At 53.2% G+C, this 24,872-nt stretch overlaps 2 protein-coding genes across 20 annotated transcripts in view; one reads left to right on the top strand and one right to left on the bottom strand.

Annotated features, from left to right (window-relative positions):
- Nucleotides 1-3,771: 3,771 nt before the first annotated feature.
- On the bottom strand, nucleotides 3,772-6,908 carry CUNH1orf43 (chromosome unknown C1orf43 homolog). The gene is made up of 7 exons (XM_032988180.2): nucleotides 6,767-6,908; nucleotides 5,700-5,801; nucleotides 5,378-5,486; nucleotides 5,073-5,126; nucleotides 4,591-4,757; nucleotides 4,447-4,505; nucleotides 3,772-4,084 (listed from the first exon to the last, which is right to left on the bottom strand). Exons 1-7 carry the CDS (start codon nucleotides 6,833-6,835, stop codon nucleotides 3,886-3,888), a joined length of 759 nt encoding a protein of 252 aa, XP_032844071.1. The 5' UTR covers nucleotides 6,836-6,908; the 3' UTR covers nucleotides 3,772-3,885.
- Nucleotides 6,909-6,952: 44 nt separating this feature from the next.
- UBAP2L (ubiquitin associated protein 2 like) overlaps nucleotides 6,953-24,872 on the top strand; it is a 31,582-nt gene continuing 13,662 nt past the window's right edge. For 5 of the 19 annotated variants that reach the window (XM_042784957.1, XM_042784964.1, XM_042784961.1 and 2 more), the window contains exons 1-12: nucleotides 6,953-7,022; nucleotides 10,999-11,128; nucleotides 11,706-11,783; nucleotides 12,181-12,315; nucleotides 14,819-14,987; nucleotides 15,320-15,415; nucleotides 16,168-16,213; nucleotides 16,495-16,607; nucleotides 18,186-18,260; nucleotides 21,715-21,767; nucleotides 23,934-24,019; nucleotides 24,493-24,664. In XM_042784957.1, the coding sequence (XP_042640891.1) occupies nucleotides 11,039-11,128; nucleotides 11,706-11,783; nucleotides 12,181-12,315; nucleotides 14,819-14,987; nucleotides 15,320-15,415; nucleotides 16,168-16,213; nucleotides 16,495-16,607; nucleotides 18,186-18,260; nucleotides 21,715-21,767; nucleotides 23,934-24,019; nucleotides 24,493-24,664 (1,113 nt within the window). In that variant the 5' untranslated portion in view covers nucleotides 6,953-7,022; nucleotides 10,999-11,038. Of the gene's footprint in view, nucleotides 7,058-10,998; nucleotides 11,129-11,705; nucleotides 11,784-12,180; nucleotides 12,316-14,818; nucleotides 14,988-15,319; nucleotides 15,416-16,167; nucleotides 16,214-16,494; nucleotides 16,608-18,185; nucleotides 18,261-21,714; nucleotides 21,768-23,933; nucleotides 24,020-24,492; nucleotides 24,665-24,872 lie in introns of all 19 variants that reach the window. The other 14 variants (XM_042784974.1, XM_042784966.1, XM_042784962.1 and 11 more) reach the window with 6 other exon arrangements.

Below are 24,872 nucleotides of genomic sequence, written 5' to 3'. Positions count from 1 at the left end.
CTGGGCATCCCTGGCACTGTAAGAATATGTTTGATATTTAGTTGGTTTTCCAATAAAACAACCTAATATCAAACATATCAGACAGAGGCAGGGGCAGAAGGAAGTGGAAGTGGACAGTGGCTCCCTGCAAGAGAAGGAGAGAAGGAGAGGCTGAGAACTGGGGGGGGAGAGGGGGAAAACTCCACACCATTTGCCCAGGCAGGACCCACAGGGGCACCGTGCAGGCAGCACCCCAGCCTCGTCTCAGTGTCTGGAGCCCACTGGGGTGGCTGTGCCGATACTGGGATGCTCTGGAATACCGTCCCTGAGCCAGAGGCATCCAGCCGCGGGGCTGAAGCCAGAGCAGGGCAGTATGGGCACAGTCTCCCGGCATGGCATGGCACGCCACGGCAAGGCACGGCACAGCAGACAGCGCTGCCCACCCGTCCCGGGGCTGAGGGGACCCCACATCCATCACTGCCTTACCTGGGCCAGCTCGGGGGGCTCCTCGGTGGTCTGGCTTGGGGGGTCGCCCAGCCGGCGTTTATAACGGCGCTCAGCCGCAGCCGGTTGGGGGGGGGGGGGGATGACACACGCCATCGGCAAGCGCCCTGGCCCCGTGCACGTGGCCTCGTTCCCATTAATTACCACCCCTCGACGTCCCCCTGCCCCCCTCCGCGGACCCCTGCGCCCTTGCCGCCGAGCGCAGCCGGTCGATACGGGTCGATGGCCCCGTGCCTGCCCCTGGTCACACTCCGCCGTCATTAGCGGGGCCGTCGATACCGGGGAGCCGGCCCTGTCCCGGTGGGCTCTGTGCCACGGAGGGGCTGCGTGTGACCCTGCCCAAGGACGAGCCCTGGCCGGCGCTGGGGGGGGGGCTGCACCCCACGTCCCCACCTCCTGCATCCCCGTCTCGCTCTGGGGGAGCTGCTGGGACCCCCTGTCCACGGGAGCATTCCCTCCGCAGGGAGACCTGTCGCCCGGCCCCATCTCTCATGTGGATGTGGCCCCCCCATGCTGGGCGCAGCTGGGTGACAAAGGCGGGACCCCTGGCCCGCTCTGGGGTGGTTGTTGGGACTGGGACGGTGGTGTCCAGTCAGGAGTCCCCACAGGGTTTCTCGGGGTGCTGGGGGTACACGTCTCCCCGCCGTAACGGGATGCACCGACCTCGGGCTGGGGGCTTTGTGGGGTCCCAAATTTTGAGGGGTCAATGGGGCAGGATGTGGGGCAGCCTGAGCCTTGAGTGCCATGGGGAGACAGAGAGAGGCACAGCCCCGGCCCCGCTGCCTGCCTGGGCTGGGGAACCAGGGGCTCTGTCCCCACGGGGGGTGGCAGTGGGGGACGGCGGGGACACATGTGGTGGCAGCACGATGCCGGGAGCCAGGGGGGCACGCGTGCCGCGGCGGCTGATGTGATGCAACCTGACAGCCGAGCTAATGAAGGGCCGTGGGCCGGGGGGGGGGGCCAGCCCAGCGGCCCCCAGCCCTGTCAATAAGCAGAGCCAGGGCAGGCGCTGATGGGCCCTGGGGGCAGGAGACACCAAGGTCAGGCGCGAGCAGCAGGGACAGGAGGCGGGGGGACAGGGCCACCCCAGTTGGGGAGCAGACGGGGGTCCCCAAATGGTGAGCGGGGCCGGGCAGCATCGCACCAGCTCCTCTCCTCGATGCTGCAGGGTTGTGCCGCAGGGCCAGGAGCCACGGGGGGGACGGGAGAGCGTGACCGACGCTGGCACGGTTCGGCGGAGACGCGCCAGCCGTGCTGCCATCTCCTGGCGTGGCCGTGGCCGGGACCGTGCGTGTGGGATCCAGGGTGTGTGGGGTCACGGGCGATGCCACCCGATCCCAGCCGCGTGGATGGCGCTGGGCCCCATCTTCCCTCCACCTCCACCCAGGGCCATCCCGCGTCCCGGCACGCAGCAGACGCAGCCCCCCCCCCCTCCATCTTGCTCGACGTGTTTTATTCTCAGACGGGAAGCCGGGCGATGCCAGGCCGGCGCTGAACCCGCCAGCTCGGGCGCTCACAGCCGCTCCACGTAGAAAGCTTCCCCGAGCTGGCGCAGCTCCCGCTGGTGCTGCCGGTGCTCGTCCTGGAGAAACCGGTGCAGGGCGGCTCGGCGGACCTGCCGGGCACAGGAGCTGGTGCTGAACCCCACCACCCGCCCTGGGTCCTGGGAGACATTGTCCCCTAGGAAATGGTACTGGAGTGGGACAAGGGGGCACCCAACGCCGGCGGCACAAAGCCGAGCGCACCCAGCTCTGCCTGACCGGTTCCCAGCCTCACCACCAGCTGCTCCTCGCTGGCGAGGCGCAGCTCCCGCTCCACTTGCTGCTGCAGTGCCCTGGGGGCTGCGGCCCACATCCTCTCCCAGCACCGCGGGTGCCCCCTGCCCAGCTGCCCACAGCTGTGGGGACAACGGGGTGGGTGAGCAGTGCAGGGTGCCAGGGAGACGCCAGCGCCCACCCCTCCGGCCTGGCCGCAGGGCTGGGCCCCAGCTCGCCCCATGCCGGGGTTCCCCCCTCGCCTGCTTGCCCCCCAGCACCGGGGGTTCAGTCCCCGGGGGCTCCCGTTACCAGCTCTACCTCTCCAGCTGCCTCGCACAGGCGTTCCCCTTCACCGGGACCTGCAAGCAAAGCAAAGCGTTTTGGGGGGGGGGTCGGGGGGGTGGCCGGTGCACCCTGATGTCCCCAACTGCTCCCATCCCACCCCCTCCTGCCACAGCCAGGGGGTCTGGCTGCTTACCACTGCCATGGCCGGTGCCGCAGGGACCCCGCAACCCTCTACCCCAGGCAGGCCGTTAACTGCATCCCCGTTACCGCGGCGTCCCCGTTACCGCAGCAGCGGCACAGGGACAGATGCAGCCCTGGATCTGGCAGGGGAAGGGCTCCCTGCAGTCAGAGGACAGCACGCATCCTGCTGGGGGTTAACTGTCATTTTTATTAAACAGCAATTAAAAAGAGTGCAGAGGCCGAGGCGAGGGGCAGGGGTCCCTGCCCCATGCGGTACACGCTGCGGTGACTGGTGAGCAGTGGGCGCTGCCGTCAGCCTGGCAGGACGCAGACGTCACGTTGGGGGCCACGAGCTTTCGCCCCTCCCCGGGAGCTCGGCAGCCGCTGGCACGCGAGGTGCTGGTGAGAGTGGGAGGAAACACCCCCTTGGCAGGACAGACAGGACGTTCAAGCTGGTATTTGTCTGCCCGAGACGTCTCCAAATGCCAAGTTGCAGGAGAAAGAAGTAGAAACCGCAGCCCAAAGAGGCACCTCAGCTGCGGCGGCCGAGAATTGGCCACCAAACTATTTACACTCTGTCCAGGCATCCTGGTGCGCAGCCCGGGCACGCCTGGCTGAGAGCAGCAGGCAGCGATGGCGCCACGGGGAAAAGAAGAGCATTCACCCTTTGGAAAGAACAGACGAGCAGCTCCAGAGCCCAAGCCCCACACAGACAGGACGGACAGACAGCATCAGCCCCCACCGGCTGTCACAGGGAAAGAGGACAGGTGGAGGAGAGCGCTGGCTGGGATCGATGTCTTTTATAAATAAGCTAAAGCTAATCAGTTTATTCACAGGGCCAGGGCTCCAAGATGTTGCTGGACTCAAAGCCTCAAGGCTGAAGCGTGTCCCAAGCCTGGCGCGGAGGAGGCCGCACAGGCCGATCCCCTCCGGGTTCCGCAGGCGGGCACGCCGCTTTGAAACGGGCTCCTGGTGAGGGCCGAGCTCCACTGGCCAAAACGGAGCCTCGGCCGAGCGACGATCTCCAGCGCAGGGCGAGAGGGAGACCCGGGAGCGCAGCCGCTTCCTCTCAACGCTGCTCACGCGCCAAACCGCGGCCAAAACCCGCTCAGGACACCGGCTGCACCCAGCAAGGGGCTCTGCTCGTGGCAGGTCCCCGGAGCAGTGCTCCCTGCGCCGCTCACAGGGTGCTCTCCAGCGTGTTGTAGTTGTCCTTGAAGCTCTTCAGCTCCAGGAAGTGTTTGGCACGTTTGCTCTTCTGGTTGGAAGGCAGGTAGGTGACCTGGATGGTGGCAGGGTTGGAGACTTCAGGAGAGAGGGTGAGGTCCTTTGCTGCTGACTGGTGCTGCCGCTGGCTGCTGCCTCCCCGGGCCTTGGTCCTGCAGAGAGGAGAGACACCATCACAGCTGCCGCCGTCCCCAGAGGAGCCGCTCAACCATCGCGTCCAGCACGAGGCAGATCTGCCCTCAGGACGACGGCGCTCACTGCAGTTTTGAAAACCAAGGCCGGGGCTTCTGCAGGTGCCAAGCCTGGAGCCCACCCAAGGTCCCAGTGCAAGCAGGAACGTGGACTGTGAGCAAGTAACAAACCCAGAAATGCATTAACAGGCGGGCTGCAAGGGGTAAGTAAACCTGGAAGGACAGACAGGCATAAACCACCCAAAGCCCGTCTCTGTTCACACCTCCCCGATGGGCTGCTGGGGCCCGAGAAGCCACCACCGCGCCCGGGCAGTCACACTTACATGTTTGCCAGCTCGTTCAGAGCATCCTGGTACTTCAGATATTCCGGTTTCCCAAACACCTGGATGCAAACAGAAAAGACGGTGTAAGATCCAGCCGAGGTTACAGCACGACCTCGGTCCGGCCGATGCAGCGCCGGCGCTTACCCCGGTGCCGTAGCGGGCGCTCTCGTAGCCATCCAGCAAGGTGTCGATCAAGGCTTTGCGGATGCCTTTGAAGGAGGTGCTGGAATTCCGCAGTTCCAGCAGGTAGGCACAGAAGTTCCTCCCTATTAAAGACTTTGGGTACCGGCCCTCTGTGTGAAACGGGATTTCTGGAAAAGAAAAAAAGCAGAACGCAACGGGCTGAAGCGCAGGTAGACATGCTTGTGGTCACCTGCAGACAGTATCAGAAATTGGCAGCTAATTAAACGTCCCACCACGTCTGCTGCCCCTGTTTGCTGACTGCTCCCAACGCAGCAGCAGAGCTGACCCTCAGGCTGCCAGCCCTGGCCAGGGTGAGTGACTGCTACTCCCAAATCAGGACCTTGAGCCTTATCACGAGGCTGCTGGCTGGCACGCCGCACCCTTATTTCCTCCACACATCGGTCTCTCTCCACCCTTCCTACTCCCGCCCTGAGCTCCCTTACCAGACGTCCTGATCGCATCCAGCGCCTTCATCCTGTACAGGTAGTTATAGCAGCCTGGGAAAGAGAAAACCCAAACTGAAAGCTCTGCAAAAGCTGGCAGCAAGAGAGAGGTGAGGAAAGCAGATAGGAGGAGAGTGCAGAGACACCATCTCATCTTGGCTGGCCAAACGCAACCTTGCAATGGGACAGCCAACAAGAGAGGCCAGTGACACGAGCTGGCGCCGGGGGAATAACCTGCTGCAGCAGAACAGGCACCGGACGGTGTCTCTAGCAGCCTCCGACCGAGAGGCAGGAAGAGAAGGTACCTTGAGTCTCCAGCTGCAGAAGCCTGGTGTCATCCTCAGCCAAGAGCTGCGGCTCGTACTTGATGTCTTGCACCCTTGACAGTCGAATGTCGATTTCTTCCTTTAAATCCTGCACAGTGGGAAAAAAAAGTGTATTTACGGAGCACTCGCTTTGTGGGATCAGAGGGATGAGAAGAGTCTGGGGGCCCTCTGAAATAAACCTGCTCCTTCTCTGACTGCCCGTCACCACAGCGAGATGGCAGGTCCTGGGAAGGTTGGATTTTGAAGCAGACCCTGCCTGCCCCTCTGGACAGGCACGGGGGGAGGGAGGGCGCACACCCACCTTGGGCGCGTGCTGTCCGACGGGCACGTGGGGGCCGCGGCGGGACTTCATGGCGAAGCGCATGATCTGGCGTTTCACAAAGATGAACAGCAGCACGAAGACCTGGAGGGGTCACAGAGGGGTTGAGGGGGTCTCACAGCCAGACTCGGCTTAGCCCCGCTGACACCCTGTTCTTGACCCCATGGATACCCCACGCTGAGCGAGCACAGGGCCCCACAGACGCCCCCCCCCCCCCCCAAAGCCAGCACGCACAGGGGTCCCTGTTCAGCCCATCAGGAGCCCTGTGGATGCCCAGGCCGGCCCCACAAACACCCCAATTTCCACAGAGGCTCCTCCTCACGTCCTCCCCCAGCCCCAGAGATGTCAGGGGCCCCCGGGGCACTCCCGGCCAGTTCCATGAAGGCCCTGAGTCCAGCTCAGTGAGAGCTCCCCACAGATACCCGGGGAAGTGTCTCACCCGAGCTTTGTGGACAGCTTGGTCCCGGCTTCACAGGGGCCCCACGGACACCCCAAGATCGGGTTCACAGAGGCCCCAGGCCCAGCCCCACGGGAGCCCCACAGACACCCCACGATTGGCCTGAGACCCCCACAGACACCCCAAGATCAGCCCCACAGACACCCCAAGATCGGCCCCACGGACACCTCAGGCCCGGCCTCATGGACACCCCAGGATCAGCCCCATAGACATCCCAGGATCGGCCCCACGGGAGCCCCACGGACAACTCAGGATCGGCCTCACACAGGTCCCACAGCCACCCCAAGATTGGCCCCACGGACACCTCAGGCCCGGCCCCACAGACACCCCAGGATCAGCCCCATAGACATCCCAGGATCGGCCCCACGGGAGCCCCACGGACAGCTCAGGATCGGCCTCACACAGGTCCCACAGCCACCCCAAGATCGGCCCCACGGACACCTCAGGCCCGGCCCCACAGACGCCTCAGGATCGGCCCCACGGCCGCCCCAGGATCGGCCTCACAGGAATCCCACGGCCACCCCGGGCCCGGTTCCATGAAGGCCCGATCCCCACGGCCACGGCCGGCCCGCCTCCGTCCCCCGGGGCTCACCAGGCTGCCGTAGGCCATCACCAGCACCACGTTGACCCCGGAGAGCCAGTTGCTGCCGGCCCCCGCCATCCCCGGCCCGGGCCGCGGCCGCACAACATGGCGGCCGCCGAAGCCGCTCCGCGCCCCCGCCACGTGACAGGGCGAGAGCGAGGGAGAGCAGCCGCTCTCACGTGAAGCCGGACTGTCCCCGCCCCCGCGCCCTCGTCACGTGATGGGGGCGGGCGCCGCTGGTAGTTGTCAGTGTGGTGAGACCCAGGTAAAGTTGGCTGCGCGGAGGCGGCGGCGGCTCCGGTAACTGCGCGCGGCCCCTTTAAATCCCCCCCCCCCCCCCCCCCAAGCCTTTCCCCCGGTTCCGCCGCCACCGCGCACCCCTCGGCCTGCTCGGCCCCGCCGCCGCCGCCCGCCCGGTCCCGCCGCGCCGCTCCGGGGGCGGCCGCCGCGCCCCGCCGCTGCCGCCGGGCCCCGCGCGGCCTAGTGGGCCGGGCCGCAGCCGGGGGCTGGCGTAGAGCGCGGCCGCCGCAGGTGAGAGCGGGCGGGCGGGCGGGCTGGAGGCGGGCGGCGGGGGGGGCGGGGAATGGCGGCCGCGGCCATGAGGGCGGAAGCGGCCCGCGCTCACCCGCCTCCCGGGTGCGGGCCCGGCTTGGCGCCGCGCCGCCGCGGGGGCTCCCACCCGGCCCCGCGGGCCCCCCCGGCGGTTCCCTCCGGCCGGTCGCCCCTATTGTGTGCCGTGGGGCTGGGCCGCCGGGCCTGCTGGGCCGCGGGACCGGGCGGCTCCGGCCCTGCCGTGCTCCCGGGGCCCGCCCGGCCCCGCCGCTGCCGGCGGTAACAATGGGGGCCGCGCCTCCGCGCTGCCCCGCTCCCGCCGTGCTCTCGGGGCTCCTCGCCTCTGGCCCCCTTCCCTCGCCTGCGCCCCGGGGGCCGTGGCCGCCGGCGGCCCCTCGGTGTGGGGCGGGCCCTCCCGCGGCCCACGTGAAATTCCCGGGTGATGCCGATTTGGTGGCCCCGGAGCCATTCCCGGCCCTGCTCCAGGTCCCGTGCGCGGCGTTTGCCTCCGTGCGGTTTTGAGGTCTCTGCCTGCGTGCTCCCGGACGGCAGCACTGGCCGGTGAGTTCCCAATAAAGCGCTGCGCATCGCTGCCAAACTGGGGTCTTTGATGGCGTATCTGGGGGCATGTCCCCCAAATGTTATACTTTACACACAGGGGAGTTACTTGTTTTGCAGCTGTAATGTGTTTGCTCCTGAGGAAAACTCATAACACTGATAACCCAGCTCCCCACATTGGGCTCCTTCGGGTGTTTGTTTTGCCCCATGTTGCAGGAAAATCTTTTTGAATGCTTTACCCCCTGTGGTCCTTTCCTTTGGAGCTTCGGAGCCTTTTGCACGTGTTAATTAAGCTTTGTCAGGGTGGGATGAAAATACCAATTTTCTGTATTAACAGATAAGGGAAACTGAGGCTGGGATGTGCTGGGACTTGCCCAGCGTCAGCCAACAGGTCTGACACAGCTGGGGATAGCGGATGTGACTGACAGATCCTTGTTTTAAAACTGTAACTTAACTGAAATTTCTAATAAAATTAACAGTTCGTTACATTTTTGTATCATCTCTTTTTCTGGAGACTCCACACGTCGTGTTTCGTGTAGTCGAGACTCTCTCATCTAGATGTGGAAGGCTGGTAGAGGTGTAGTCTGAAAAGGAGAAGGGGTAATGCCAAAGTGCGTCATATTTACTTGCAGCTTCTTTGAAGCAAAGGTGTTATAACCTGTAGCTGTGAAGCTTCTTGTTTTCCCTAAATCCTGTACGAGTGTATCGCTTTCCCATTGTCTTAAAATGTAAGCACTGGCCTGGTTTAATGTTGTTTCTCTGGTGTGGATCAGCCATGATTTGCTTTGGCTGGAGTCACCCTATTTTATTATATCCTTCTTAGTGCATATATGTGGATTTGCAAAAAAAAAAAAAAAGGCAAAACTTTTGATGAAGACTGCTTTGCACCAGTAAACTCATATTATCATGACTTCTGTGTGAGGCCAGTTCAAGTGTCAGGATGACCAAAATTTGCCATTAAATGTTCCTGTGAGCTGCATTGAAGTTACGTGATTAAGGAATATATTTGAAGCAGTTGTGTCCTCTCCCCTCAATACAGCGCTTGGGGTGTTGCGTGGGGACGCCCGCTTACCTGATGGTCTCAGCAGGTTCAGGGCCTGGCAGATATTTCTGTAATAGATGTTTTTCTTGTGTTTTTTTGCACGTCAAAGAAAAAATAATCATGATTTAATTGTGGCAGAAATGCAGCTGGGCTGAGCAGAGTGCGGCAGCTGTTGAACAATGCCCAGCCACTGCACAAAGGTTCGGGGCAGCAGACTGCTGGAACTGTATCCTATTGAAATTGCAGATTAAGTTACTGCAAACGGGCAGGATTGCTTCCCTCTGGGCCTGCAGTTCTGCTGCCAAATTGGTTTAATATGACAACTTGTTTGTGCGTGAAACACTTAGAACTGGAAGAGACCTAGCAGTGGAGAGCGAAAATAAATACCATGGGGAAGAAGGCCTGCGTGGAGTGCGGGAGGGATGGCTGCAGAGCCCAAGAGGCTTTGTCTGCTCTGCCTTAGGTAAAGCCCAGCCTCGGTGCTCTTCCTTAAATCTGCTCGGTGTCACACGTACCTTGGGGCTCCTGGTGACTGGACAGGTAGCTTGGATTGTTTTCTGATAAGAAACCTTGGCACCGTATAGCTGGGAAACTGTGTTTCTAAGTTGCTGCGAGGCATGGGTAGCCCCGAAGGGCAAACTTCTGAGGTTTTGTGGGAAGCTGCGGGAGCAATTGCACTTGAGAACTTGGCTACAAAGGAAGACTAGACACTGATGGGAGCAGGAGCGGTGGTGTGCGCGTGGAGCCAGGGCGCAGAGGTGACCTTAGGGTCTCCGTGCTCTCTGGGAAAGAGCTCTTCAGCCTGGTCAAGCACTCTGCTCGCGGACTTTGACAAGAGACTCCCCAGTTCTTACCGGACTGTTTGCTAACGCTGCTTCTGAGCTTTCCCTGCTTTGCACGCCAGGTCTTGCTCTGTGCTGCCACGTTGGTGTTCGCAAGCAACGTTTCAGATCGTATCCTGCAGGTTGGATTTTCTCGCTCGGGTTTCCTCCCTGCTCTTACGCTCTATTTGTGGCTCCTTCCCCTGTCCCAAGCGTCTGCCTGCAGCACCAGCACCTGAAGCAGGACCTGCTGCTTTGGAGGAAGGTGTTGCAGTCTTGTTAACAAAATCGGAAAATGTGAAGCTTGTGATCATTGAGTTTTGGGGGACTTGGAAGTAGCAAGTCCTGCCGAGCGCTGTGGGATGTCTGGCATCCCTTGTACCTGGGAGACAATAGGCAGAGTAAAACTACTCAGTGCTGATCCCGTTCTAACCATCCGGGTTGGGCTCTTCCCCCGAAGCCCAGTGTGAGATTATGAAACTCCACTTGCTTTGGATGCTCCATGGCCTGAACTCTTACTGGGATTTTTTGCCTCAAGCAGTTATCTAACAATGTTGCTGGCTGTTATTTCTTGTTGACATCTAGTTCAATTTTTTGGTAGTTTTTTAATCCAGAATACTCAGTAGCAGAAAACTTTGTATTTCCAGTTCTGGGAAATAATTGAAGCAAGCAGAAATGGGCAGTTCTACAAGAGTGGTAGATTTTTAAATCAATATCCCACAAACCTGCAGCACCGTTTATTACTGGAGAGTTTTGCTTCCCCTGCCCTGCTTTGAAGGCAAGAAAGGAGAAGGGGAAGTAGCTGATGGCTCTGAGATGTCCTGCTCTCCATGTTCAGTTTCTTTAGAGCTTTTTTCAAGCATTCCTTGCTCCAGCTGATCGCTGTAGCCTCTGACAGCCCTGGGCATGGCAAATCTGTGCTCACTCACACATTTGTATTTTAGCAGCAAGTGGTCAAACCCTTTACCCCAAGTACTTCTGCTCCTGGGTCCTGATTGATCCCACTCGGATGCAGGTGATGTTTCATTCAGAGCTCTCCGCCGTGGTAGTGGTGGAGAAACCTGGAGAAGTACAAGTGGCCTTTTTGTTTTGGGGGCGCATGGAAAGGGTAGGCTGGCCCACTGTGAATTTTGGGGAAGCGGTGGGGAGGGTGGGGGCCCACGACAGCTTTATTGGCTGCCTCGCCCACACAATTGTTCAGTCTTGGTGCTGCCTTTTGTTTTCAGTTTCTAACAGTCCGTTCTCTCTTCTCCCCTGCCCCACCACAGAGTTCTACCTTGTAAATACTGTTATTTGTATATACTGTAAATGATGACATCGGTGGGCACTAACCGAGCCCGGGGGAACTGGGAGCAGACACAGACACAGAGCCAGACACAGCACAAGCAGCGGCCGCAGGTAAGGGCAGCGTCCATGGAAACCAGTTAGCTTGGAGGTGGAGACCTGGCACTCCTGCCTGGCCCAGTGCTAACGGCTGGGCTTGGCCTAACGAACTTCCTGCAAGCTGAAGGGTGGTGCTGGCAGAGCCAGGTTAATTGGGCGGCCACTGACCGTGGGGGTTCTGCATCGGTGTCTCCAAGCAGGAGCCGGGGCTGAGATTGGGTTTTACTTCCATCTGACCATTCCCTGTTCACTTCAGTGAATGCAAGCGGCTGAGAAGCTGCCTGCAGTGGGTCTTGATGTTCTGGTGGTGGTAAGGTCTGTCTCAAAGCGGACACAGTTTAGGTGATGGTTGTTCACCCGCTGCCACGAGGCCATCCAGTGGTATGTCCCTTTCTTCCAGTCTCACCTCGCTCGCTCCTCTTCCATCTGGCTTTCTCTCTGAAGCTTCCCTCTTTCTGACCCTTGTTTGTGCCTCCTCTTCATCATATTGATTCCTTTCCAGAGATCTGAGGGAAGTGGTATGGCTTTTGGAGGAAGATTTGTTGGAAATGCGCTGCTCTAACCACGCTCTCTCTACATTCGATTTCTTTAGGCCACTGCGGAACAGATTCGACTTGCACAGATGATTTCGGACCACAACGACGCTGACTTTGAGGAGAAGGTGAAACAAGTGAGTGTGGAAAGTGAGGGTGAACCCTGACAGGAAGGCAAGATCAGTATCAGGAGTACCATGAATGCTGAGGGGAGTGGGAGGGATGCAGCTGGCTGCTCCCTGAATTTCCTTGGACTGGCTTGTTCCCCAGACACAGGGAACTGTGTTATCCTGAGAAAAGGAGGTTGTGGGTTGGGTTATGGTGAAACAGTAACTCAGAAATTTTCACCCTCAGTTACTTCTTGTTGAGGGGGCATAATTAACCTGAGAAGGCTGGGGACACTCCCAAACCCTGACATTTCTTTGTAGGATTTCTGGTTTGGGTTTCAACTTGCTTGCCTTCTAAGAGTTCCACAAAGATTTTGGTGCCTTTTTGGTTTGGGACATGCTGACTGTGGTGTTGTCTTCTCCATAGCTGATCGACATCACAGGCAAGAACCAGGACGAGTGTGTGATTGCTCTGCATGACTGCAATGGGGATGTTAACAGAGCCATCAACGTGCTGCTGGAGGGCAATCCGGACACGGTAGGATTGGGTCCTGTAAATCTGGTGAGGCCTAGTTCAGTGTAACTGCATATTTGGAGACACGACATACAGTAATGTCTAAATAACGAGAGCCAAAATGACTGACCAGTTCCACAAGTAGCATGTAAAGTGTGATTGTGTCCTGGCTTCTTAACGCTGCTCTCTGTAGTCTTGCACAGAATATGAGTGTGGCCAGCAGGCCCAAAGGAATAAAGGGGAAAATGCAACGTATCATTTACTTCCTATTCCTTTTGAATCCAAGTGCTTTGACAACGATACAGTGGCATCTGTATAAGCTTTCACACGGCTATGAATATGAAGTAACTTATCTTTTCCCACAAGGTCTGAGTGACCTGTGTTGAAACACAGGTATGTGTCAGCTGCGGTTCCTTTCTGTTGGAGTAATGCAGTTTTGTGTCTCTGGCCATAAACATTCACTTCTCAATGATGTGCTGACTGGCTTGTTTGCTGCTGCCTGTGCTATGTTTTTGAGGGTCTTTCTGCTGTTTGCTTTCTGTGGAGTCAGGCTCAACTGCTGTTGCTCATGCAGGTGCCAGTCTTGGGCAAGACAAAGTCAGCTCAGAGAACAACTGAGCGTTTGCTTAGGAGGAACCTTCTGCCTGGTGTGTGGGATGTCGTTAATTTTGTGACAAAGACAGCAGAGATGCAAGTTCTGTTACAGCCCAGCAAATACCCTATGACTATCAGATCCTTCCAAACTGCTTCTGATCAAACATACCCTCCCAGCACCCTGGTTTGGCTGGAGCAGATTCAACTCTTTGTAGAGTTGAGGCTGTAAATATCACTTCAAAATATTATGCAGGAGCTCATTTTTTTCCTCATTATTAGCCCTGAGTGTAGATGAATGAGCTGGACACTGCAGACTTATGTTCTGTGTAACGTAGCTGCTCCCCAGCGTCAGATGCTTTGCTAGCTTTGGCACCAATCAAGTTCAGTGCAGCGCACGTGAGCGTTCTTCCTTGCCTTTAGAGAGCCCTTTCTATTGACAACTGAACAAAGTAGCTGTTGGAAAATCCTCTTAGAAAGGGGAATGATATGAATGTGCATTGCTGAGGTAAAGCTTTGCCATGACTGTATTTTCTTCCACCTCCCTCATAACCGGTGCCTTCTAGTTAAACAACAAACCCCTGCTATCACAACAATTGCATTTCCTAGATAAATATGTTGCTCATGAAAATAGCATCCAGGATAGTGTGCAGTAAACTGCGTTATGTAGCAGTGCCTCCTTTATTCGAGCAGCTGAAACACCCAGCTGTGCAAGATAGATATATGTACATATGCAGGGCAAGGCATGGCTACTGTGGAAAATTTGTGGAGGCAGAGAGGGAGTTGGCAGAGCAAAGCCCTCGAGTGCCTGCCACTTCTGGGGCCTGTGAGCTGGTACCCACACCACGGAGTGCAGGCAGCGTCTGCACTGTAATTGGTCAAAGGTCTTGGAGCTGCTTCTGGCCTGGATTCAGCTTGTGCAGCAACCTCATAAAGGGGATTTTCTGATAAGAAACAGACTTGCTAATTGCTCAAATACTCGCGTGCTGATGAAGACAGCTCACCTGCTGAGCTAGTTACTCATAATGTACTGTATTTCAAACAGTAAAGGAGCTGGCGTGATCTTAGCGTTGGGTTAGATTTGGCTTGAAATTACAGTATTCAAAGTAAATGTTTTCTGCGTTTCTTTCTGAGCCAGATACCTATGGAGAGAGACTTCAGAAGCCTTGGGTTTGAAGGCAGTTTGTGCCTCTGCATTTGGGGTTTTTTTTTGTCACTGTCCCTGCATGTTGTCATCCAAACCCAACTGTTTACTTGTCTGTCAGTTATGTTTTCAGGTGTTTGTCAATGACTTGTGACTATTTTTAATTGATCTAACAGTGTGCAGCATCAGTTTAAGAGTGTGAAACCACTGCAGACTGTCATAAAATAAACTGTAGCAGGCCCACAACAGTAAGCTGGAGGTGTGTTTAACTTCTTACAATTGAACTTGCGATGACTTGAACTTGCCTGTTGGATAAATTCTGTGATAACTCCCGTCTCTGTGAGCTGCTGTTTAGGGCAGGGGTTTTAAATCACTTTGCATCTGAGAGAATAACTTAACCAAAATTCTGACTACAGAGCACTTTGGAATATTTACCTGGGTTATTCTGAGAGCTGCCCAAACCAGTGACTTACATGAAATGGCAGGGTTTTTTCCCCCTAAACAGGGTAAATTTATCCATGCTTTGAACTTAAGTATTATGCCCACTCTATTTAAGAAGTTTAGTAGATCTTTGCAGAAATAGAATAACTCATCTCCTCTTACCTCAGACAACATACCAGTCAGCTGTAAGAAAGCTTTCCTGGAAGGAAGAAGCTGTACTGTATGCAGGCTGATAGATTTCTAAAAAAACTGAGCTGGAAACAGCTTTTCTGGAGGCCCTTCTTAGAGTCTCTGTAGCATGTTTAAATATGTGTGCATTTGCATCTTGTATTGATGAAATGATGATTAACTTCTTTACCCTCTGCAAACCTTCAGCATTCCTGGGAAATGGTCGGGAAGAAGAAGGGTGTCTCAGGACAGAAGGAGAGTGGACAGGCAGAACCCAGTGAAGAAAGCAAAGAAAACCGGGAGAGGGATCGGGATTTCAGCAGACGACGTGGCGGGCCACCGAGGCGGGGGCGAGGTGCCAGCCGTGGAAGAGAGTGTATGGACCTGCCCTTTAATAACACCCGTAACTGTCACGGTGCACACCAAGGCACTTTGTGCTGCGTAAAAGCTGTCAGTAAAGCTTCTTGGGCAGATACGCCTTTGAGGAAAGCCATCCTTGTGTGCGTGTGGCAATCTGTTTGATGCTCCCATGTCTGAGATGATTCCTTGGGTGATGCCCTCAATACCTTAAATAAAAGAAGTTAAGGGAGTGTTTGGTGGCACGGTCTCTTGCACAGCCACTGCGCTTCAGTGTTTGAGGTCTGGTCTTCTATCTTCCCTAAAGCAGGATGAATCTTTGAATTGTCTTTGCGTTGTTCTGTCTTGCAGTTCGGGGCCAGGAGAATGGACTAGACGGTGGTAAGACTGGAGGATCTTCTGGAAGAGGCACAGAAAGAGGGAGGCGAGGACGTGGCCGAGGCCGAGGTACACGTGGGGTGGGAGGCAAAGGATGATGTCAGCATGTTCTATCTCCTTCGTGAGGTTTGAAAGCCTCTTTTATGGGACAAATTGCCAAGCTGAAAATAAGTGCTTGATTTTTCTGTTCTTACGCTTACACTTAGCGCGTACACATTGCTTCCCCACCTTAAGTGTGCTGGAAACAGTATCTAGTTCTTACATCCCATCCGTGGAGCTGGAAAAAAATAGGGCTTTATTGAATAGAGGTGGAATGTTAAAAAAAAAAAAAAAAAAAAACCAAAAAAAACCAAGGTGACTGTTTGGCAGGTGGGCCAATTGCTTGCTAGCAATAGAATCTTAATCCTCCTTGTTCTTGCACGTGTGTCTTTGAGCACCTTTGCGGTGCAAACGCTTGGCTTGGTTTTTAAATACTCAGCGGCAGAAATTCATTTTTCCACAAAATCTGTGCTGCTCAGGAATTGTTGCTGAGGACACACACTGCAGAAATCAGAACCTGGGGTCTGGTACTTATGGTTTGTGCCAGCTGGAAACCTCATCTGAGCCTGGAATCATGCATCGCTAATTATGCTGCCAGCCAGCTGAGGTCATTCACATACATGTAAAGAACCTGCTGGAAATCCCATCAACTTGGGAAGATCCTCTTTCATATTCTTTCATATTCTGGACATCAGAACTCCGTATGTTGTTCAGATGTTTCTTTTCCCAGTGATGCAGAGGCAGGAGAGATGCTCAGCAGTGTACACGTGTATATTTTACAGGTGGCTCTGGACGACGAGGGGGAAGATTTTCTGCCCAAGGCATGGGGTAAGTTCTGCTCGTACAAACCACAGCAAAAATAAAAGTATTTGTGCGCGAGTAGCACTGTTTGTGTCAGTCACTTGTGTTCCAATTTTCCTTTTTTTGTTAATAATGACAAAACTGCATCATGCTAACTTAAATTTGGAATGGCTGTTGTAGCAGAAGCATCCCTCTGCTGAGAGAACTGCCTTTTGAGACTGAGATGTGTCGTGGTATGAATAAAATCCGTTGCTTTGAAAATGCTAAGGGAGAAGGAGTAAAAATTTCCATCCTGATATTTCTTACAGAACTTTCAACCCGGCTGACTATGCTGAGCCGGCCGGCACGGATGAGAACTATGGGAATAGCAACAACAACACGTGGAACAACACTGGCAGCTTTGAGCCGGATGATGGCACAAGTAAGTGGTTGCTGCTCTGTATTTAGAGGGTAAGTGGATTTTGTGTCCATCCAGCTGCACTGAGGAGCTTCTGGGTAGGTCTACGGCTCGGGGATGGAGGAACCAGGTGGTTGATTCAGAGGTGGATTTCAGTTACTCTGATTCTTTGCACTTGGAGGTGTCGTTCCATCTGTGAAGGTCACCACATTGGAAGTTGGGAGCCGGATGATTGTTCCGGTGTGAGTTTGTGCTGTTGCTCAATTAGAGGCACAGGGACACATGCCTCCACTTGTTTTCCAGCAGAAACCACGCTGCCTCTTTGGAAAAGTCTTTTTTATAAATGGTAGCATGATAAACACCTGCAAATTCTCCTGATACTTGGTGCATCCTCCAGAGAATATTACTCAGAGTTCAGGTGTCTTGCTCTTGATTTCAGTATGAGGAGCTTTCTCTCTTTCACAGTCATCTTGCTTGAACTGCTGTAGCATGAGACCTTGTTACAGAAGCTAGCTGAAAAGAAATCTTCATTGCTTCCCTGTTTGAAGCAAATGTTTCTTCACCTGGCGGTTTGCGAACACTGATCTGACCTTGCACATTCTCTTGAATTGGAAAAATGGGACTTTTTTTTTGTTTCAAGTACACGCACTATTGTAAGACACAAGTGAACTCAGATTTTGCAGTGTGATAACTGGACAGAGTCACAAGGGACAATCAGTAATTGTAAGTAGTTCATTTGTATGGGATTTTAAGAGTGTTTGGGTTTTTTTATGGAGTGATCTTGCACCACTGTGAAGTCAAACTATTCTTCTATGATTTTTGAGCATTCAGGTAAATACCATGTCTTAGTTGTTAGAAGCATTCACAACTGTATTGATGTTTCTTTAGGCTGCTTCCATATTTTTTTTATTTGCTGAAAAACTGATAGCCTTGGGAAGAGAGAAATAAAGTACTGTAAACTATGATACCTTTTATTACACATCATTACTGTAGGATTTTTTGGTTGGTTTGTGTTTTGGTGTGTTTTTGTTTGGGTTTTTTATTGTTTCTTTTGGAGGGGGGAAAAAATAAGCATGATTTTGTAAAACACTAGCAGATTGAGTGATTGTTTCCTTGCAGACTGAGAAATGGAGTTTTAAATAGCTGAGGGAGCAGTGTAAGCCTGTGTTAAGGGTGATGGGTACATTTATCTGGAGGAAAAAGGGATGAGACTGGATGAGCATTATGTGCCAGAAGTTTAACTGTCTAGTCTGAACAGGCTTCTGTGTGTTGGGGTGTTTTTCTGTGTTGGTGTGTTGTGGAGTTATGGAACAAAGTGGGTTAGAGCATGGTTGGGGGGAATGGAGTTGTTCCATCAGAAAAATCTTCAGATTTCCTCTAGCACTACAATGCAGCTGTAAAGTTTATTGTGCAGCTGTGCTGTTCACCTGTGTCATGCGTGGTCGTTTTGTTTCTACTTTAGTAGCTGCAGGCATCTCCTTAAATTTAACAATATCCACAGGTACAACGTGAATAGTGTACATGGGGGCAATGAAACTCGCCTTCACTTCAAGTCAAAATTTCACTGGTTGTCTGTCTTGTCTTTTTTTTTTTTTGTTTCAGGACTTGATTTCATTGGGGGTGAGGGGTCAAATTATCCCCGAAAATTTGACACTGCTCCTGGTACGATACATCCAGGTGCACTAACTGCCCCGGATACTTTTACTTTATAGCTTTTTTAAAAAAAACCTGAAATATCTGTGGATATGTCATTCTTCCCTCTCTTAATTTGTTCATCTTAAATATTTGACGTTTGTTCTGACTGTGCTTTTACTAATGCTGACACCTTGAATCTAAATGGGGAGAGGTTAACCCAAATTCTTGTGTATTATGTAAATTTTAACTTCAGCCACTGCTTCTCAGTACCCAGAGCAGCTTCGTGTCCACAGCACTGATGACAGAGTATCCCACCTGAGGGAAGGAACTGTGAGGCAGCTTAGTCGTATTCTGCTTGTCACACGCAGAAATCTGTGACTTGCCCTTGTTCCCGTGCCATTTCCTTGTGGTGGTTCGGTTCTGCAGCGGTCGCTTCAGTGGCCTCACTGCTGTGTTTCTGCTTAGGGTCAGAACACTGCTGCAGGGGGAATTAGCCTGGCTAAACTATCGCGGTGCTTTGTCTTTGCTTATGGCTACCTCTGAGCGAGCGATGTGCTCGATGGCTGCTTTGGCATGCTCTCGCTGCCCGCCTGCTCTTCTTCACCTGAGCAGACCTGCCCTGCAGTTGAAGGTGACGGTGGATTTTGAGACGATTTGGGATGCTTGATGGCAAAGCTGCTCAGTGCCTGGCCACTTGATTTCCAGCTCTTGTACCTCTATTCCTTAGGAAGCCAGGAGACACCCATGAGATGATCCAGTTTGCCTTCTACCTACCAGATCCTGTTGCTGCCCCATAACGAGACCGGAGTCATGTTTGACTAATGTTTCCTCTGTCTAACCTGAGGTCTGGAAGTCGAGGCTAAGGGTCTTTCTGGAGGAACTTGCCACTTGGCTCTTGTAGGTCAGGACAGGAGGAGGAGTGTTGAGGCTGTAGCATCTCTTTTGCAGGGGCCTGGAGGCAGACATACTTGGGAGTGCTTCTGTTGCTGTGGAGAGTATCTCCTGGTTCTCACCTCTGGGTTAATCTTTAACTCCTGCAGGCAGCACAAGGCCATCTGCTCCAGTGCTACCATTGTGTTTTTGCCACACTTTGGCTTTATTTGGATTTGCATTCCTTTGAGGTGCAGAGTGGGGAGTTTTGGATCTGCTGCCCTTCCAGGCTGGGGCACGGAGAATGTGTCCAGTCATTGAGATAGCAGCAGACTGCCTGATGAACTGAGGGAGGAGCAAGCTGGTTGCTCATTTCCCAGTTTAAAGTAGAGAGATACTGTATTTGGAGGGAAAAAAATGGGGCTTTTTTGATTCAGCACATTCTTATTCGCCTGTTGACTTCTAATTTTATTTTTATCCCTTTTCCTGGTTTGAGAAGCTTAAAGGCCAGCAGCTGTTTGAAGAGCTTGCTTAGAGCAGAGAGGAGGGATTGCCATTCACATGATGACACTTCTGAAATGGTGTTGGAAGTGTTAGGGAGTTGCTTGAGTTGCAGCTCTCCCCTTCAGAACAGCTTGATGGAGAGCAATACACTTGCTTTCTTTAAAAAAATGAAAGCACGTTGTGGTGGTGAGGAAGCTTTCTGGAGGATTTCTGGTGAATGCCCAGTTGTACGTGGCAGGCCTTCGCTTTTCCATCTGTCCCTTCGTGTGCAAGGAGCACAGGCCATGCTGGATAGGTGTCTGGTACTCGAGAATTAGACTTGCCAGAAAAGCCCTGTCAATGGCTGCTCTTCATCTGCAGGATTTCCTTCTGCTTTTTGTATTGCTTTGCTTTTCTTCTCACTCCCCTAAGCAAGCAAAACCGAGAGCCTGGTGCTGTGTAACTACGTGCACAAACTCTTCTTGGGGCAACTCTCCTCTGCCAACTGCAGCTGACCCCCAGGTACCTCCAGCTCACACTTTACCTCTTGGGTAGGGGTTGAGCTGGCAGGATCTTTTCGATCCGTGAAAATCAGGGAAGGAGCCTTCCTGCTAGTGCTGTGAGGGCACAAAAAAAATCTAAGGAATGGTGGAGTCTGGGTTTTCAAACCCCAGATGTGTTTTGCATTGCTTGTGTTGAACTCCTGATGCTTCTGGCTGGGGAGGAAGGGGTAGTGTGCTTTGAGACTCCTGGCATTTAAGGAAGTCATGTTGTATTAATATCGGTATTCCTAATTTGAATTTGAAAAAAACCCCCAAAACCAAACAAATAATCCAGGAAGGCTTTTTGAATTGGCTCAACTTCTTAGGCAAAACAAAACACCCAACAAAACAATGACAAAGAATAAGTCACCGATGATATACTTATTTCATGCACTAAATCCCCCACTTTTAGATGAGCAGTTGTTTGGATGTTTTGACCTCATAATTAAAGTGTTTACGGGAAGATCTGCTGTGTTCTTCTCCCCAAAATCTCAGTGAGCCTGGTTGTGTCCTGCAGAAGAATTGATAATGTTCTTGTTCCCCACATGCTGTTTTCATGCTGTAAAAGGCTTTTGCCTTACGAAAGGGCTGATGCCAACTTGTTCCATCCTTCTAAACATCTCCAGGATTAACCCTGTTGACCATGTTGGGTTTTGTTGATCTGAAAACAAGCTGTGCAAAACACGGCTGTTTTCACGCTCTGATTTTTTTGGGGTGTAAAATGCTCCAGTTTTCCCACACCAAATTTTAAGTTGTTCATTGGATTCAAAAGTTGCCACGTAATATTCAAAGTACTGAGGTTAAACTGTGATGGAAGTGAGGGATGGAACAAGTTGAAGATGCGGCCAGGCAAAACTCTCTTTTGTTTTCCAGTAAATTCTGCTCTCTTACAAATTGCACTGTGCTGGATTGTGGCTGAAATCTTGTGCTTTTCTCCCTGATACTTTAAGCTACTCACTTTGAGCATATCTCCGAAATTGGTCAGAGAAAACGCAGTAATTGCTTAGTCCCTTAAATTTTCCTTTGATTCCCATTTGCTTGTGCATAGGAGATCCTGGTGCAGTGAGGTTTCAACATTTTGATGGGGGGGGGGGGGAAAAATACCAAAACCAAACCATGTGATGGGTTCAGTTGTCCCTAGGTTTTACAGTCTTCAGGCTTAACTGGGTGATGAGATCCTGCATAAGAGCTGACAGGAAGCCCACAAAGGAGGTGCTCTGTCTGAGCTGCTGGGGTAACACTAACTGCTCGTGGGTGCAATACAAGGGGAAATCAGGAAAATGGCACAAGGAGGCTGGGGACGATGCCGGGGCTTCCTTGCCAAGCTCAGCTTCCCTGTTCGGTGTCGGGGTGTGTGCGTTGCCCTCGCTGTCAGCCCAGGGGTCCCTCTCTTTCAGCCTAGCCTGCCTGAGCAAGGCTGAGGCGATCCCATCACGGTACCTTGCCCATGAATCATGGTTTGGGGTCGACTGCTTTAACTTGTCTGGTTGGCAACTAGAAATCCTCTCTTGCTGCTTGCAAAGCTCCCCAGTGCTTCCCTGACTCTTGGAGGTAGAGCTTTGATGCACGCGTAACTTCTCTACCTGTTGTTATCCTTGTAGGTGCGTGGAGGGCAGCGACAGAAGAATGGGGCACGGAGGACTGGAATGAAGATGTAGGTACTCTCCAAACCCCTCTCCTCCATGCGTCTGCCGGCAGGCTGCTGTCCTGTTTGTACACTCACAGCTACGAGAGGAGCACAAAGACCTTCCTCCCCAACCTATGGGCATAGCCCAAGCCAGGCTCCCGATTCCAGGAGCTATGATGGATAAGTACACATCGCTGCCTCTAAAGTACATGTGTAGTAGAGCTTGTCATAGGAGCCCAAGACAGGAAGGGATCCCCTGGGGCATCATGTCTGGTCCTCACGTTTCCTGCAGCTGCATGATCGAATTCTCCTATAAACTGGGCTGACTCCATGGAAGATTCTTGCTCTGTTCCTCCGGTGGATTGGCAGTTTGGGAAGGTTTGCCTTTGATCCACACCACGTGCTGTGGAGGAGGCAGCAGCGGTTTCATGCGTGTGTCACGTGCCTCTGCTGGTTCTTGTGATTTGGATTGAACAGAAGCTCTTGGCTTTTCTTTCTGACTTGCTCTTTGATTTGTCTCTCTGCTTTTTGTTCTCTACCTGGCAGCATCTTCAGGGGAGGATGGATGCTGTTATCACCTACTTTTAATGCTTCTGTATCAGTTCCTTCTGAAATGGGCTTCAGGTCCCTCTCTGAATCAAGGGACAACTTCTGTTCTTGCAGACAGGAGCAGGGTCAGGTTTTTTTTTAGTATTATTATTAGTTTTGCATGAGGGGAAGGCTTTTGCTTTCCAGGCAGCATCTTAAGGAACTGCTCCTGCTGTGTTTGGAGATGCAAGCAGCTTCTCTGTCTGTTCAGTCAGGTCTCTGCTTAAAGAGAGCCTTTGATAGCTGTTCTTGCCTTCATTGTGTGTGATGTGCTCCTGGGGATTCCTGATTTTGGTTTTAAACTCTGGCAGCTCCTCAGTCTGGAATAAAAGCTGTTCGTATTCAGATATGTTCTAGGCTAAATCACAGGTGGTCATTAAACCTCCCCTTCATCCATTTTTGAGCAATGTTATTTTCCCTTCCCTAGAATCACAGACTGGTTTGGGTTGGAAGGGACCTTAAAGATCATCTAGTTCCAACCCCCCTGCCCCGGGCAGGGCCCCCTTCCCCCAGCCCAGGGTGCTCCCAGCCCCGTCCAACCTGGCCTTGAACCCTTCCAGGGAGGGGGCAGCCACAGCTGCTCTGGGCACCCTGGGCCAGCGCTTCACCCCCCGCACAGGGAAGGATTTCATCCTTAGATCTGATCTAATCTAAACCCTACCCTCTTTCAGTTTAAACCTGTCACCCCTCGTCCTAGCCCCACCCCCTGATCCAGAGTCCCTCCCCACCTCTCCTGTCCCCCCTTTAAGCCCTGGGAGGCCGCTCGAAGGTCTCCCCGGAGCCTTCTCTTCTCCAGGCCGAACCCCCCCAACTCTCTCAGCCCGGCCTCCCAGGGGAGCTGCTCCAGCCCCCCCAGCATCTCCGTGGCCTCCTCTGGCCCCGCTCAAGCAGCTCCGGGTCCTTCTGCTGGTGGGGGCCCCCGAGCTGGCCCCAGCACTGCAGGGGGGTCTCCCCAGAGCGGAGCAGAGGGGGACAATCCCCTCCCTGGCCCTGCTGCCCCCCCTGCTCTGGCTGCAGCCCAGGGCACGGGTGGGTTCTGGGCTGCCAGCACATGTTGCTGGCTCATGTCCAGCTTTTCACCCACCAGTACCCCCAAGGCCTCCTCCACAGGGCTGCTCTCCATCCACTCTTCACCTTTCACTCCTCTATTGAAGTAGATGTGTTTGTCTCTGGTCGGATCATCCAGGTGAGGCCAGGATCATTGGAAGCTTAACTGTGGGTCTGAAGCTTTTTTTCTTTGACTTCTTTAGCAATGCTTGCACCTACTTGTGCAGTGGCTTTTGCAGATCAGTGCTGTGTACTATCAATTCAGAGCACCCGTTGAAGACCCCAGCAGCCCTAGGGGATTTGTGGACTGTGGGAAATTTGTAGAAGGATTTGGGGTTTTTTCTTCCATTGGCAAGTGATTTGTGCACTTGCACGAGAAGAAAGAAATGAAATAGAAGCTGATCTTGATGGGAGCCGAATGCTAGAGAAGTTTAAATCTAAACACTTGAATTTCTTGAGTCTTTCTGTGGCCATTTGTCTCAAATGTTTGTGTGCTTTACTAGGAGTCCCGAGACACTGTTTTCACTTTTACATTCTTTCCCTGTTTTTGTCTTTCAGCTGTCTGAGACAAAGATCTTCACCGCCTCCAACGTGTCTTCAGTGCCTCTGCCTGCCGAGAATGTGACAATCACAGCTGGACAGAGGTGAAAGCGCGTGGCAATGTTGTTTGCATGGAAAAAGTGGCACACAAGTCCCAGAGCAATTTGGCATCTCAGACTAAACCTTGCCAGTTAGCTAAAATGCAGCATCTCTGAATAAGATTAAATGGATTTAAATGGAAAAGTTGAGTTACAAATTTCCGGGTCCTAATCCTGGATTAAAATTTTCCTAGGCTCTGCTGCTAGTTCTTTAGATTTGTGGGCCTTTTGCTGTGTCAATTTAACAGAAGACATGCTTTAAAATAGAAGGCTGTGCAGCATCTTGCTTGGTCTCTGTCCTTTTGAGATTTCTACCAGCAATTGTGAGTTAATGTTCTGCAGATTCCTGCAGATTCATTCAATTTATAAAGTAACAGCTATAAATTGTGAGGCTGGAGGTAGAGCACCACTGTAATGGAAGTGAGGGGTGTGACAGAGCGTGTGTTAACCTCAGCAAGTTATCTTCTTTCTTTACTCAGGATCGATCTTGCAGTCCTGCTAGGAAAGACACCCTCTTCTATGGAGAATGAGTCAACAAACCTGGAGTCATCCCAGGCTCCTTCCCTGGCCCAGCCGCTGGTGTTCAGCAATTCCAAGCAGAGTGCTATATCCCAGCCCGCCTCTGGTAACTCCTTCTCTCACCACAGCATGGTAAGGAAATGCTGGTTTCTGCCAGCGTGCGGGTTTTGGTGGGTGTTGGTTTCCCTGATGTTCTCTGTCTGTGTTGGGGCAATATGGGACATACAGTTCTGACACCTGCTCGCTTCTTGTGGGTAGCAGAGTCCTCTGCTTGGATGATTCGCCAGTCTGCTCTAAATGCAGAGGCATAAAGTCCATTGCTTAATTAGAAATAATTGGG

Source organism: Tyto alba, unplaced genomic scaffold (assembly GCF_018691265.1).
Source record: "Tyto alba isolate M040663 unplaced genomic scaffold, T.alba_DEE_v4.0 Super-Scaffold_8, whole genome shotgun sequence".
In the NCBI taxonomy this organism is placed as follows: domain Eukaryota; kingdom Metazoa; phylum Chordata; class Aves; order Strigiformes; family Tytonidae; genus Tyto; species Tyto alba.
Note: the sequence above shows the minus strand (reverse complement) of the source record. Positions and strands in the feature narration are given on the sequence as shown.

Excerpts from the sequence above, each read along its gene's own strand:
- CUNH1orf43 (XM_032988180.2), bottom strand. The coding sequence starts at position 6,835 with ATGGCGGGGGCCGGCAGCAACTGGCTCTCCGGGGTCAACGTGGTGCTG. Across the intron at positions 5,487-5,699 it reads TCGGACAGCACGCGCCCAAG|GATTTAAAGGAAGAAATCGA; the intron begins GTGGGTGTGCGC and ends CCCACTGTGCAG. Across the intron at positions 4,758-5,072 it reads GGATGCGATCAGGACGTCTG|AAATCCCGTTTCACACAGAG; the intron begins GTAAGGGAGCTC and ends TTTCTTTTCCAG.